General features: G+C 50.9%; 2 protein-coding genes and 1 long non-coding RNA gene across 3 annotated transcripts in view; 2 read left to right on the forward strand and 1 right to left on the reverse strand.

The window, feature by feature from the left end:
* The window catches only part of LOC115382260 (uncharacterized), a 425,955-nt gene that overhangs the window by 100,598 nt on the left and 309,707 nt on the right, over positions 1 to 15,650 (forward strand). The gene's annotated exons all lie outside the window — the stretch shown is intronic.
* On the reverse strand, positions 70 to 5,668 carry akr1a1b (aldo-keto reductase family 1, member A1b (aldehyde reductase)). The gene is made up of 9 exons (XM_030083925.1): positions 5,462 to 5,668; positions 2,960 to 3,055; positions 2,773 to 2,892; positions 2,551 to 2,702; positions 1,952 to 2,147; positions 1,663 to 1,862; positions 931 to 1,003; positions 714 to 800; positions 70 to 354 (listed from the first exon to the last, which is right to left on the reverse strand). The coding sequence occupies exons 1-9, from the start codon at positions 5,561 to 5,563 to the stop codon at positions 289 to 291; spliced, it is 1,092 nt and encodes a 363-aa protein (XP_029939785.1). The 5' UTR covers positions 5,564 to 5,668; the 3' UTR covers positions 70 to 288.
* uhmk1 (U2AF homology motif (UHM) kinase 1) lies at positions 6,978 to 15,517 on the forward strand. Its single transcript, XM_030083921.1, has 9 exons — positions 6,978 to 7,637; positions 8,224 to 8,353; positions 11,413 to 11,599; positions 11,672 to 11,869; positions 11,944 to 12,038; positions 12,118 to 12,194; positions 13,148 to 13,246; positions 14,452 to 14,540; positions 14,665 to 15,517. Exons 1-9 carry the CDS (start codon positions 7,322 to 7,324, stop codon positions 14,809 to 14,811), a joined length of 1,338 nt encoding a protein of 445 aa, XP_029939781.1. The 5' UTR covers positions 6,978 to 7,321; the 3' UTR covers positions 14,812 to 15,517.

The following is a 15,650-nucleotide window of genomic DNA, read 5'->3' on the forward strand; positions in this document are numbered from 1 at the left end:
TGTGTTACTATTGTGAAAAGTGATGCAAAGAGAGGAGGGCTGTAGACGGTGAAGGAAGGCGCCGACAGGGGAAGTTAGAAAATGTTTAATAAAAAGAATCGCACACAACATGGACACAGTCTCACCACGTTTCCCAGTCACCACTGGCGGCGGCGTCTGAGCGGAAATGTAACAGTGAGAGCAGGTATTGACTGAGACGTGAAGACGAACGGGGCGGCGAGGACGTGTGGCGGTGGGGGCGGGGCTCGGTGGCGTTGAAGGCACAGATCGGGGTGGCGGCGGGGGTCGTCAGTAGGGGTCGTTGAAGGGGTAGTGAGGATGTCCTGCATCCCTGGGAACATTCTTTCCTCCCACCTGCAACAGGAAACCGCAACGATTACCAACAGCCCAACGCCGGTACCGGAGCTGTGCTACATGCTAACGGGTTTCGGTGATCACACGCCGGTCATGCTACATGCTGCTGGTGGTCTTGGGTGGATTTAGTAAATGTCATAAAGTAGATCGACGGCTCACTGCTGATGAGGCTACAAGATGGACTGATTAATCCTGCTGCTCAACCTGAAGACGCTCGTCTGAACGTTTCTGAAACGTCCCGACCATTTGCACCGCAGCCTTCGACAGGACGGGAGTTTCCGTTACAATTAGTTTGAAATGGCATCAGGCATAAAACCGTCAGGTGGCGTGGATCGCTTTGTGTGTTTGTTTCCACTCACTTCAATCATTGGTACGATGTAGCGCCAGCCTCTGTTCAGCGCTGTGACGCTCTTCATCTCCTCTGCTTCGAGGGTGAAGTCAAACACCTGAAACACACACACACACACACTCTTCTGACTGTCCGTCTACAGAGCATGTGCTGTTTACTACGGCACCACCCCCGCCAAAACAAAAGAAAGGTTTCCCGTTTCCGGTGGTGTAGTGAGCAGACTCCACCTGAATGTTCTCTTTGATGCGAGACTCGGTCACACTCTTGGGGATGGTGACGACTCCTCGCTGGGTCTGCCACCTGAACACACAGACGTTTGCGTCAACATAAAGGCCCTCTGACTCCGCCCCCGGGATCTACAGATCAGCCGATTTCTCATTTCGCGTTCTGGGTGTCGAGATCTGGCTCGATCAATGAAGACAGATCAGGATTTGATGCTTTGTTATTGGAAAGCCGTGATTTGACACGTAATGTTTTCAATCAAAGGAGTCATGGAGATCAACAGTTGAGGATGCACCGATACCACCAGGACGAGTAGGGACAGCGACCTTTAGCCACCCGTCAATACCGAGCATTGATACGAAAACCTGTTAAACACCATAAACCAAACGATGTGCGTTGCCTCCAACCGCCACCTGAGTCGAAGCTACGCCATCTGGAAGTCTGTTACTAACAGATGTCTCTGTGCAGTATCAGGTCTAATACTGGTATCGGTATCGGTGCGTCCCCTTTTAGAGTTTGATATCAGCAATCGATCGCCACAGCGGATTTTCTTGTTAGTGACTTACTCAGTCGGTGCTCAATAGAATATTTGTTATTCAAGCAGAAAAGTGCTGGATGAGAAAATGACAAGAGGGTTAGTCTGACACACACACACACACACACACACACACGCGCGCAGAGTGTGTGTCTCCGCCATGCTCCACCCGCTGCTGGGCCCGGCGCGGCGGTGGCGTCACCTCAGGATGATCTGAGCGGGGGACTTGTGGTATTTGTGGGCCAGCGCGGCGATGGCGGGCTCCTGCAGCAGGACGGGCTCGTCCGGGTGCTTCCAGGCCCGGTCCGGAGACCCCAGGGGGCTGTAGGCCGTCAGAACCAGGCCCCGGGCCCGGCAGTGGGCCAGCAGCTCCACCTGGGCCAGGTACGGGTGGCTCTCCACCTGCCGGCCCAGAAAACACACGCGGTCACTTCTGCGGCGTTCCGGCCGCCTGCGGCCGTCGTCCTCCGCCGCAAAGCGCCGCTGCGCACCTGGAGCACGGTGGGCTTGATGCTGGCGACCGACAGGACGTCGTCGATCTGCCGGGCGTTGAAGTTGGACAGTCCGATGGAGCGGACCAGGCCCTTCTCCACCAGCTTCTCCATGGCGGCCCAGGTCAGCTTGTAGTCCAGGTCGTCGTACAGCAGCGAGCCGTCCTCCTTCCTGGGGAACGGAGCGTCTCCTCGCCTGAGAAGGACACGGGAGGAGCTGAGCCGGACCACCAGCCGCTAGCGTCTGTCACCGCTTTGAGCGGCGCGACGTTTGTTCTTTATGAACAATCCTGTGCCGTATTTCATCACCTTCTCATCAGTTCTGTCGAGTTAAGCCTGAATTTTGTTCCTGAGGTTGGAACAGTGACGGACTGCAAGACACAAACTACTAAAACTACGGCTTAAAAAAAAAAAATCTTCTGTATTAATAAAACTCAATAAATGAACTGAATTTTAAAACAAATCAGGGTGTATGGGGGCTAATCGTTGGTTCTGCCATATTTGAGGCGAGCGATAACACCCCCGCCCGTCTGTCACTTCCTGTCGTGAACAGGAAGTGACAGACAGGCGCCAAGCAGCCGGCGTGTGATTCAGCTCACTGGAAGGCGTGGGGCCAGTGGATGAGGTAGAGGTCCAGGTACTCCAGCTTCAGGTCCTTCAGGGTCTTGAGGAGGGCCGGCTCCACGTCCTCCGGGTGGTGTCGGGTGTTCCACAGCTTGGACGTGACGAACACGTCCTCTCGTCTCAGCAGCTGCAGCGGGGCGGCACGTCAGCGACAGTTTGGAGACGCTCGCTTGGCGCCGCGGGACACCTGGACTCACCTTGTTGGGCCCGAGGGTCTCCTGCAAGGCTTCGCCCACCTCCACCTCATTGCCGTAGATGGCGGCGCAGTCAATGTGGCGATAGCCCGCCTCCAGCGCCCAGACGACCGCCTGTTTCACCTGAGACGAAACCAAGACGTGTTTTCAGCCGAAACGAACGATAACAAGGTCGAAAGAGCAGACGTACCTTCCCGGGCTCACTCTTCCACGTTCCCAGTCCCAGGAGGGGCATCTTACGGCCCGTGTTGAGGACGGCAAAGTCATTCATGCTTCTCACAAGCAGCTGGAAAAGAAGAAAAACAGGCAGAACCGTCTGACCATGAACGAGAGGAGACGTCCACTCACAGCAGGGACGTTGCAGAAAATCACACCGAACCGACGACAAGAGGCAGAGGCACACACACAGGGGAGACGGCTGCAGCGGTGGAAAGAACCTCTGCTCGAGTGTGTCAGATGACAGAGAGCGGGAGGTGACAGGAAGCGGCGGCGGCAGGAGGAGGGAGGGCTGCTGACTTGCATTTCCCACTGAAAGCTGACCAGCAGACGGCCTTCCTCCAAGAGCCGCCATCACAGCTGAAGCTCAGATTCACAGGAAATCTGCTCAGAGGGGGCGGAGCCAGAGCTGCCGAGGCGCATACTGCTGCTTCAACCACGGCCAATCTGACATTATGGAGTAACTACTCTGTCTGGAAGAGAAGACATAAACAGGAGTCCAGCACTCTCCAGGACCCGGACCAGGAAGTCTGGTTCTGCAGAAAGTCTGCTCTGGGTCTGGTTCTGCAGAAAGTCTCCTCCTCTGACTCTGGTTCTGCAGAAATTGTCCTCTGGGTCTGGTTCTACAGAAAGTCTCCTCTGAGTCTGGTTCTGCAGAAAGTCTGCTCTGGGTCTGGTTCTGCAGAAAGTCTCCTCCTCTGACTCTGGTTCTGCAGAAAGTCTCCTCTGGGTCTGGTTCTGCAGAAATTGTCCTCTGGGTCTGGTTCTGCAGAAACTCTCCTCTGGGTCTGGTTCTGCAGAAAGTCTCCTCTGGGTCTGGTTCTGCAGAAAGTCTCCTCTGAGTCTGGTTCTGCAGAAAGTCTGCTCTGGGTCTGGTTCTACAGAAAGTCTGCTCTGGGTCTGGTTCTGCAGAAAGTCTCCTCCTCTGAGTCTGGTTCTACAGAAACTCTGCTCTGGGTCTGGTTCTGCAGAAAGTCTCCTCCTCTGAGTCTGGTTCTACAGAAAGTCTCCTCTGACTCTGGTTCTGCAGAAAGTCTCCTCCAGGTCTGGTTCTGCAGAAATTGTCCTCTGGGTCTGGTTCTGCAGAAAGTCTCCTTTGGGTCTGGTTCTACAGAAAGTCTCCTCTGAGTCTGGTTCTGCAGAAAGTCTCCTCTGGGTCTGGTTCTGCAGAAACTCTCCTCTGGGTCTGGTTCTGCAGAAAGTCTCCTCTGAGTCTGGTTCTGCAGAAAGTCTCCTTTGGGTCTGGTTCTACAGAAAGTCTCCTCTGAGTCTGGTTCTACAGAAAGTCTCCTTTGGGTCTGGTTCTACAGAAAGTCTCCTCTGAGTCTGGTTCTACAGAAAGTCTCCTCTGAGTCTGGTTCTACAGAAAGTCTCCTCTGAGTCTGGTTCTGCAGAAAATCTCCTCTGAGTCTGGTTCTACAGAAAGTCTCCTCTGAGTCTGGTTCTACAGAAAGTCTCCTCTGAGTCTGGTTCTACAGAAAGTCTCCTCTGAGTCTGGTTCTACAGAAAGTCTCCTCTGAGTCTGGTTCTGCAGAAAATCTCCTCTGAGTCTGGTTCTACAGAAAGTCTCCTCTGAGTCTGGTTCTACAGAAAGTCTCCTCTGAGTCTGGTTCTACAGAAAGTCTCCTCTGAGTCTGGTTCTACAGAAAGTCTCCTCTGAGTCTGGTTCTGCAGAAAATCTCCTCTGAGTCTGGTTCTACAGAAAGTCTCCTCTGAGTCTGGCTCTGCAGAAAGTCTCCTCTGGGTCTGGTTCTACAGAAAGTCTCCTCTGAGTCTGGTTCTGCAGAAAATCTCCTCTGAGTCTGGTTCTACAGAAAGTCTCCTCTGGGTCTGGTTCTACAGAAAGTCTCCTCTGGGTCTGGTTCTACAGAAAGTCTCCTCTGAGTCTGGTTCTGCAGAAAATCTCCTCTGAGTCTGGTTCTACAGAAAGTCTCCTCTGAGTCTGGTTCTGCAGAAAATCTCCTCTGAGTCTGGTTCTAAAGAAAGTCTCCTCTGGGTCTGGTTCTACAGAAAGTCTCCTCTGGGTCTGGTTCTACAGAAAGTCTCCTCTGGGTCTGGTTCTACAGAAAGTCTCCTTTGAGTCTGGTTCTGCAGAAATTGTACTCTGGGTCTGGTTCTACAGAAAGTCTCCTCTGGGTCTGGTTCTGCAGGTTTCTTCCTGTTAAAGGAGTGCTTTCTTTCCACCGTCTGGCTCGTGCTGAATTGTTTGGCTCTGGATGACTACGCTGTATCTGCTGCTTCAGAAATGTTCAATGTCTTTCTTCACAGCTACGTCCTTCACCATATGAAGACCGTCAGCTTGTCCTGAGCTGGATCTCGCCAGATGTTGCTCTCTTACATCCAGGTGTTGGGAAGTTGCCTCTCAGCTGGTTCCCCTCGGTGAAAAACACGCTAGCAGGAAGCTAAGCGGCGCCTCGGCTAGCAGCCTCACGTTCAGCCGTTTTCACGTCCAACCCGGACTGTCGCCAGTTCTTACCGGACACTTGACGCGGAGCGATGCGGGACACCGAGACGTCCGCCCGGCCACAGCACGTTTCAGGAGCGGGAGGAGCTGCGCGTGCGGCCCGCACACACTCATACACCGGGTCACGAGCTCGGCTTTTCCTCCAGCCGCAGCACAGCGCGAGCTACACTTCCAGGCTGCTGACAAGGCTCACGCGCACGTCTGCTGCCGCTGCTCCTTCTGCTGAGCGCTCCCAGCAGGCTGCACGCTGGATCAGCGCAACGCTGCCCCCTGCTGGCCACTACTCAGCATTCACTTGACACATGGTGGACAGAAGAAACTTTACCTTCTCCCCTCCACACCTGTCGGGGTGGCGAGGTGGGGGGGCCGCTCCACATCCCCTCCACCCCCCGAGAAAGGAGTCATCGACGAAGACAGACCAAATACAAAACTATCAGCGACCACGACATCGCAACTCCCTGAAAACTTCTAGCAAGATCCTCTGACAGCCGTCCAACCTCCCCGCTCTGCTGCACCCCAACTAGAAATGAGCCAAACCAATGGAGGAAAACTGTAACAGCAAACAACAACAATGAAAGAAACAACAGTCATGCAATAATAACAACAACAACAACAACAACAATAACAACAACAACAACAATAGTCATTTCTTTCCAAATATGAAGTGCTTTGTCTGAGCACACTGGTGAAGATGGTCCACTCCATCCTGGGCTGTCAGTCTGGATCGTGTGGAGGTGGTTGGTGACATGAGGATGATGACAAAGCGGTCATCAGTCATGGACTCCGACAGGAGACTGTAAGAGCCCTGGGAAGCTTAATCAATGACAGGCGTCTTCACCCATGCTGTACCAAAGACAGCTTCCACAGGTCCTTTCTCCTTTCTGCTCTGAGACTCTACAGCCAGCTGTGCTCTCAGTAGACCAACCATGTGCAATATCAGTTCGGTAGATACATATAAGATAGCAAACAAAATGTATATATATATATATATATATATATATATATATATATATATATATATATATATATACATATATACATATATATATATTACTGGTTAATTGCACCACTTCATAGCATGCATGTGTGTAAATATTTTGCATTTGCACTGTTTGTACATGTAGACTTGTAGATTTTTTAAATGTGCATTTTTTTATAAACCGTGCTTGCTATTACCACTATTCTTTTAATGTGTGTATTTCTTGAAGTTATGTTAGGACAGTTTCCCATATGCTTTTTTAAAATGCTTATTATGATGATGAAGACTCCTCTTCTTCTTCGTATTATATTATTATCATTATTGTCATTATAATCATCATTGTTATGATTATTATTATCGTTATCGTCATCATTGTCATTATTATTATTATTATTATTATTATTATTATTATTGTTGTTGTTGTTGTTGTTGTTGTCATAAGAAGTAGCAGTGATTGTTTTTGTAGTATCAATTCTCGCCGCTAGGCGGCGGGCGCGAGGAAGAGCTGCACAGGGAGCACCGGAAGCGGAAGTGAGACACTATCAACAACCTGAGTTGACTCCAACTCCGACAGCCCAGACTTGCCGTCGCTCCAGCGGAGTGTTCGCCTCCACGGACGCGTTATGGGGGGAAGGCTGGTCCTCGCGCCGTGCCAGTGGAGGGATTAGCCGCCCGGAGCGGCTGCGCGGCTTCCCGGCTCCAGAATATGCTCTCCAGCCCGCTTCCCGTGAGGTCGCCGGAGTGGACGCGCTGTCTGCGGGCTGCTGTCGACACCACGCGGTGAACGCTTTGCAATGCCCTCGCTGCCTGTCCCACCTGTCAACTAGGCTCCTTCTCGTCCTCCTCCTCCTCCACCGCCGCCTCCTCCTGCTCGCACCGCCCGCCTCGCCCGGATGGCTCACTGCGGCTCCTCCGAGCCCGGAGCGAAGGCGTCGGCGCCGCCGCGGCCGGACGGCGCCCCGCAGCAGCCGCCCTCGCAGGGCGGCGTCGACCAGAGCATGAAGCCGGTGCTGTTCGAGATCTTCGGGGAGATCTGGACGGTGCAGTCGCGGCTCGGCCAGGGCGTGTCGGCCTCGGTGTACCGGGTCAGCTCGGGCAGAGCCACCACCGCGGCCGTGAAGGAGTTCCAGGCCGACACTCAGGGAGGGGATTACGGGTACCACAAGGAGAGGACCGTGCTGGAGGACATCCAGGGACACAAGAACATCGGTGAGCTCCTCCAGTCGCACGCGAGAAAACGTTCAGGGGCGTCCGAAGCTGGAGGGCTGTAGTCAGAATGATAAGAGTCTGCTAAAGAGCCAAAGCTGCTGAGGCACGTTATGCTGGTAGCGACTGCTTCTGTCTGTCTGTCAGTATCTGTCTGTCTGTATCTATATATCTGTCTGTCTGTCTATTTATAGATCCACCGGTCTGTTAATCTATCCATCTATTTATAGCACCAGATACAGCACAGGAATTTTCAAGCACTTTTACAGAGAGAAAGAACAAAAAAAAACAAAAAAACAATTCCACTCTGGTTGAAAGGAAACTCTCCTTTAAATATGAAGAAACCTGCAGAACCAGACCCAGAGGAGACTTTCTGCAGAACCAGACTCAGAGGAGACTTTCTGCAGAACCAGACTCAGAGGAGACTTTCTGCAGAACCAGACCCAGAGGAGACTTTCTGCAGAACCAGACCCAGAGGAGACTTTCTGCAGAACCAGTCCGGGTCTAATAGGAAGCTGTTCTCTGTGCAGGTGCAGCAGTCTCACCCTTCTGGTCTCGGCACTAACACGTTCGTCCCTCTCCCTCTCAGTGACCCTATACGGGGTCTTCACGAACCACAACTGCATGGGCGTCTCCACCCGCTGCCTCCTGCTGGAGCTGCTGGATGTCAGCGTGTCGGAGCTGCTGGTGAGGGGCAGCAGCGGCGCCCAGGGGGGTCGGTGAGTGTGTCTCTCTTGTACTTTCAACTGCTTAAGGTCACAACGGTCGTCGGTCACATGCAGCGTTTCTGTCCATATCTCTGCAGTTTGCTGGACACTCCACTTTTACTGATTACATTTCCAGCCTCTGTCTGTGTGTTTGCTAACTCGGGGCACCAGATATTGCGTCACCCCTTCGTCTTGTGGATTAGTGAAACTGATTATCGGAGTGTAGCAGTCAGCTTCTTAGCCCTGTCAGGGACAGTTAGGAGGTCATCCCATCAGCTCCCTGAAGCTTTTGGTGGTCCTCAACTCGTAATTAATATTTTTGATCGTGTTCCACCATCATCACTACAGTTTATCTTTCTTTCTTTTTTAACAGACTGCAACAGCTTGAGCCATCAGTCATGAGATAAAAAACATGATACCCTAAATGAAATTGTAACAAATCCGATAGAGAGCAGATCATTGCAACTGCCACTCTTTAAATACAATTTATTTTGGTATCCTCACTGATGCCAGGATTTTGAAGGCGAATACAGTTCCTAACCTTCAGCTGCATATCGATACCGAGTACCTGCACCGCTGTTTATTTAACTCCATAAAGCCGAGTTCAAACTCCATATGCAAATGATATGTGACAGCTGAACGATGCCTTGAACCACCTCTGAGTTGACGTCCTGCTCAAACCCTCAGAACGGGATTTCAGAGCTCTATGGATGGCGTCAGGTTAGCTCCGCCCATCTTTCATATACTGTCAGTGGCTCCTCCTCACTGTTAATGAGTGCATCAATCAGACTGATCACATTTAGCATGTAGGAGTCCTGAAACCTTTTAGCATGTAGCGTGTAGCACGGCTCAGTTTACGTTTGTCATTCTCATTAATATTAAAGAATTTCCATATGTGGACATCAGGGACGGCTGGTATAGATGGGCTAGCAGGGCTGAGCCCTCCCGGCACAAAAAGACAGCTGACACAAAAAAGATGAGAAAATTATTTTTTTAAATAACTTACAGCAGATTGTTTTAAGTTTAGGTGAAACCAAAGGTAGCAACAGCACCAATCAGTCAACAGAAAAACATAGAATCTCTCTAAATGGGCTGATGTTTCACAGCCCAGCAGATACCTTCATTTGGTTCTTGTAGGTGATTGACAGGTGTCATGTCCCGCCTCCCGTGGTTTACTGAGCACTTTGGGCTAGCTTCAGTTAGCCCACAGGCCACTGACTTTTGACCAACAGCAGCGAGTTAACGCAGCGGGGCTGCTGTTGGCGCCAGAGTTGGGAAGGAGGGAGAAGAAGTTCAGCAATGGCGGCGTCAGCATGAACCAGGTGGATTAGTTGCTCTGACTGAATGCTCTTCATGCTGTCTATCCAGAGGGACTTCATCCAAAAGTTACCCGACTTCAGCGACATGGTGATTAACCTGTTTGCATCCCAGAAAGGCGTCGATGTGAGCTTCTTTTCAAATAAGGTCGGCCCATGTCGACCTGTTAAAGGACTGTGACGCCTTGGTTTGCTGAGTGAAGGCGAGTTTGGCTGCAAGTCACCAAACAGCTGTAATAAGACAGCTGCAGCAGGATATCTGTGAGCAGTCCTTGAAGCTGGATTAGAACAGGTTTGGAGTGTGTAAATGTATATGTGTGTGCATGAGAGAGAGAGAGAGAGAGAGAGAGAGACCACACTAAAGAAGTACAGCGTACTTGTATTGATGTAACTGTGTGTATCGTTTTTAATTCGAGTTGTGTTTCGACAGTTGCGGTGTCAGGGTGCAGCATACTCACATACATAGTAAAACTCTTATCTTGATATTACTGTCCAGCGATGATGGCGGTGTCCTCTTTTTGTCTTCTTTATTCCGTCCATTTTCCACACCTGTCCTTCTGTCGTCTCAGTTTGTGGTTAATTGTCTCCATTGCCAGTATGTCTTCCACAGAGCACGTCCACTGGTCCTCGGTCGGTGGATCTACTTTGTTCCACAGTCTGCTGATGGAGTTTTTACTTCCTGATAGCAGCACTTTAACAAGATACTCGTCCTCTTCTTGAATTGTATCTTGAGTGAGGTTTTAGGTAGTTTTAGGTATTTCGTATCCTATTATTTTTGGTAAACCCCTCCATATTTTGTTCCCGCATCCTTTTGTCTTCTGGCAGGACTCGAGCATGTGAGTGTGGTCAGTTGGACACATGGCTGTTCAATCGACAGTTTTGTTCCTAAACTCTGGAGTTATTTAAAAAATACAATGATGTTCTTCCAATTGAATTCTCTCCAGGTCCTGGAGCTAGTGGACGTGCACTCCCTTTTACAAACGTTAAACCACTCTTTCACTTTTTGTTCTTTATATCTGGTTATTTCCTCTTTAATTTCTCTAACTAATCCCTTATCATTCAGTATACCTGCATGGAGCCTCCACATTGTATTTTTTTTTTTGTAAAATGTTTTTCCACTTCCTGGAGGTTCGTATACGTTAAGGAGTGTCACCAATTGATTTTCTGATTTCCCTTTTATCGTAATGTACCTTCCGGTCTTATCAATGACTCCTTTGATCAATTCAAAATTTGCCATGTTGGAGATAAGCATCAGCACGCTCGTCTAGCGGTTCTGTCCATGAGAGCTGGAAGATGAGTTCCTGTACCCCAACTTCTTAAACTTAACATCCTCCTCCTGTATTAAGAGAGCTTCTTGAAGAAAGATAATATGTATCCTCCTATTTTTTCTGTCTTTGCTGTTTTTTTTTTGTTGTTGCTTTAATAATGCGCTGTGTTTTTATGTGATTCACATCTCAGACTTTCAGCAAATTTAATTCTATTTTCTGCGATGCATTCACGATAAAGGCATCTTGACTCTCATGTTACGTTTGGTCTAAAGACCAGACCGGAGTCCCAGCAGAAACTTCTTAATGGAGCCAGGTGTTGGTTCAGGCGTGTAAATGACTGTGACGGACCTGAGACCTGCTGTGGGTCGACATGTAATCTAAAACGGATGTTTTAGATTACAGAAATGGATTTGGAAGCGCCCTGGCTGACTGGCTGAGGGAGCTTGATGTGTCCTCTGTAACTCCGTCTCTTGTCCTGTCCCTCCAGGCCCCAGCAGGGACACTCCATGTGGCTCGTCCAGCACTGTGCCCGGGACATCCTGGAAGCGCTCGCCTTCCTCCACAAGGAGGGCTACGTTCACGCCGACCTCAAACCGCGCAACATCCTCTGGAGCGCCGACGACGAGTGCTTCAAGCTCATCGACTTCGGCCTCAGCTTCAAGCAGGGAAACCAGGTTGGTGCGTGGCTGGAGTGCGACTCCCACAGCGCCGCCTTGCCTCATAACTGAGTCGCGTCTTCGCCGCAGGATGTGAAGTACATCCAGACGGACGGGTATCGGGCTCCCGAGGCCGAGCTGCAGAACAGCCTGGCCCAGGCCGGGGTGGAGATGGAGGGCGACTCGGGCTGCACGGCCGCCGTGGACCTGTGGAGCCTGGGCATCATCCTGCTGGAGATGTTCTCGGGAATCAAACTCAAGGACACCGTGCGCTCCAAGGAGTGGAAGGTACGGCGGCGGCGCGGACGCTCGGGCGCGGCGGTAAAGGTCTGTGGTCCCACCCCCTGCTTGTTTGTGTCCAGGACAACAGCGCCGCCATCATAGACCACATCTTTGCCAGCAACAGCCTGGTGTGCCCCGCCATCCCCGTCTATCACCTCAGAGACCTTATCAAGAGGTACGCCTCCCCCGCCCCGCCGCCGCCCTGACACGGCGTCCGCGGCCCCTTGCTGTACTCTGCTTGTCTGTCCCTGCAGCATGCTCCTCAACAACCCAAAGCAGCGCTGCACAGCCGAAGCGGCCCTCCGGAGCCCGTTCTTCAGCATCCCCTTCGGTATGTGGCTGACGGCGCCGCCGGCAACAGGATCATTATAAAGTTCGATAGAAAAACAGTTTAGCTTTCTTTTTCCTGGTCGCCGATCATGAAGCTTAATACTAATCATTACTTCCTCCCAACCAATCAGAAACGCAGGGTGAAATCCTGCTCCCTCTGCCCCGCCCCACACCTGGCTGCTCCAGTAGGAGCTGATATATCTCTGCTAGCTAGCACCTAGCCGACCAGACCGGAGCTCTCAGAACGAGTGTGTGTCGATGCTCCTGACACAGGAGCCCCAATTTCAGTTTACACTCAGACACCAGACTGTCAACGTGCTCCTTAAATGGCAAGTCATTATTAGTAGTGATCCCCAAATACTTACGAGGTCACAGGTTCAATTTCTGCCCCTTGAGCTGTGGTGATTTTTGGACGGTCAACAGACAGTGCTTTGCCACCAGAAAAGACCGTCAGCTTGGATTTGCCGGGGTTTCACACCGTTTCCAGATGAGTTCAATAAGCAGACGGGAGAGATACGAAAGTTTATGTCAGAGAACATGGAGCTCAATAAAGAACGGCGTCATCAGCGTATAAATGAAGCATACAGTTTGGTATATTCGGACACAGATCATTAACATAGATGGCAAACAACAATGGTCCTAACATTGAGCCTTGAGGAACACCCTTCAGGACGGAGAGTGCCGAAGAATAGGATCCTGCAGAGTGAACACATTGAACACCGATTGAAGTCTCTCCGTACGGGGTGTTCTCCTAACAGCGTTTTTATAATTCAGAGCTGCTGGCGGTGCTGAGTTTTTGGAACGACTCAAGGAGGCCATGAAATCACTCGGAGCTCTTCACCACACAAACACCATCGTTCAGCTGCTGCTGCTACTTATTTTTGCTGAGAAGCAGAAGATGCCGACCGTGGTGTGATTCTCGTGTGTGTGCGTGTGTGTGTGTGTGTGTCTCAGCGCCCCACATTGAAGACCTGGTCCTGCTGCCTTCTCCCGTCCTTCGTCTGCTCAACCTCATCGACGACAGTCACCTGCACAATGAAGAGGAGTACGAAGGTATCTGTTTGGGACGTGACATTTAGGGACTGCTCTCATGAAATATTCAAGATGCAAGAAGTTTTTCTTCATGCTTTATTTGTTGAGATGTACACTATATTGCCAAAAGTATTTGCTCAGCTCTCCAAATCATTGGATTCAAGTGTTGCGGTCTCTTCCGTGGCCACAACTTTATAAAACCTTATAATACTTCAACGTTCAGACTATTTCTACAGACATTCGTGAAATAATGTGCTGCTCTCTGGAGCTCAGGCAGTCCCAGCAGTGACAGGAGGCGTCCTGTCATCAGGCCAGCAGACCGTCTCCTCCCACATCGCTGTCTGACCCCATGAACACACTCCTAATGGTGCGTTCCCACCGGACGCGTTGCAAGCTTCGCGGGCGTCACTGACGCCTCAGAGTTGATGCATGTGAAGTGTGGAATTTGACGCGTGTTCAAATCTACACACGACGCTTGCAACGCTCGCAACGGCCGGCAGCTCATTGGCGGGAGTGGGAGGAGCTTCTGTGTCCTGTCTGCATGTTGACAATGGCGGATCCCATCGAGACACTGGCTCGGCTTTATTTAATAAGGAAAGCCAGAAAACGGCGTCGTCAGGCGCCTGTGTGACGTTTTTGGGTTCATCCCATCCTGCAGCGGGGTTCGCAATTTGGCGAATTTCACCATTTGCTCCAGGAGCTGCGTGAGGACGAGGTTCGCTTTCAGCGGTACTTCCTCCTCTCCCGGGCCCAGTTTGACGACTGTCTGGCCCGCTTCAGCGCTCAGAGTGCTCGTCTGTGATTGGATGACGTTCTGCGTTGACGCTTCCTAAGTTCAGTTTTCCCAACTTCAGGCGTTGACGCCTGCAACGCGCGACGCGTGTGACGCGCGTCACCAACGCTCGAAAAGCGACGCTCAAAAAGCGCCTGACGCGCGTTAGGTCCGTTGAAGCTCGTCCACCATAGACTCTGAATGCAAAAGCGTGACGGCCGTGACTCTTGCAACGCGTCGGGTGTGAACGCCCTCCTAAGTCTTGAGGAAAGCCTTCCTAGAAGAACCGAAGCTGTTACAGCTGCAGAGACTGACCCCAGATCAGATTAAATCCTCTGCTTTAAGAATCTGAGGTCTCTCGAGGTCATATATCTGTGACGGCAGGCGAGCAGATACTTTTGGCAGTGTGTTGATGTTGTGTTAGAAGTGACTGACTGCCGGTCTTTCTTCTCAGATATTCTGGAGGACATGAAGGAGGAGTGCCAGAAGTACGGCTCAGTAGTTTCTCTGCTCATACCCAAGGAGAACCCGGGGAAAGGACAGGTGAGACCTGCCAGGGGTCACCGTCTCTGCATGATGTGACCAACGTTCGTTAACGTACATGAAAAAGGGTTTGTTTTTTTTATGTATAAACCCATCACTTCTGTCTGTCTGCTCCTCTCTGCAGGTGTTTGTGGAGTACGCCAACTCCAGCGACTCCAAAGAGGCCCAGCGGCTGCTGACGGGACGCACGTTCGACGGGAAGTTCGTGGTGGCCACGTTTTACCCCCTGAGCGCCTACAAGCGAGGCTACCTGTACCAGACCGTGCAGTGACGTCCCCGAGATCAGTTTACACTCCTGCGTCATCCATTCACGCATTTCCACTAAAGCACAGGCGCCGCGGGGGGCGGAGCTTCACGGGCCGGCTGAAATCGTCCCACCACAGGCTCAAATGCACCGATATGGCCGTCTTAACCCCTATCAGCTCTGTGGTTATGGCCAAAAAAAACATTTTATTTATTTTAGAAAGCTTAAAATACAAAACACTAAACAAAAGCAGCTAAATAACAGCGTTAGTTTTAGGGTAAATTCTAAACTTGTAGGAAGAATCTCCATGAAAGTTCAGTTTAACTCGCAGAGTTCTTAATCATAAATCATAATTGAAGCGCCTTGACTGGGTTTTATAACTTTAGTCAATTTACACTAAAATCTGTGAAATACATTAACTCAGGAATATCAGAACATGTCCTGAATATTAACGCAAATGTCCAAACACTGAAACTGTGTCAAAAGTATAGTGGACGATGCTCTCAGCCTATGAATTCCAGGATGCGAATCTCAACTATTGGTCCTCCAACATGTCAGTCACGCTGCAGAAATGCTTGCGTAACGCCGTCAAGCGCGCTCGTTCCCGTTATCTGCGCATGCCCATTCAGAGTGTTTATGTAGCCCATGAGCTTCGGTTTCAGCCAGTACTTACCGATGGCGAGTCTGACATAATGAAACTGTAACTGTTCAGGAAAATAAGCTTTATGAGCGAGGCCGATCGCAGAAACAGTAAACAGAGCCGTGCACGCCCGGGGAAGAGGAGGTCGCGCTCGCACGCTTCCTACATTGATAGGCGTTTCCTGGGAGGAGCAGCAGAGCGGGGAGGATGGTCTGGCGCATGCGCG

Source organism: Salarias fasciatus, chromosome 23 (assembly GCF_902148845.1).
Source record: "Salarias fasciatus chromosome 23, fSalaFa1.1, whole genome shotgun sequence".
NCBI lineage: Eukaryota > Metazoa > Chordata > Actinopteri > Blenniiformes > Blenniidae > Salarias > Salarias fasciatus.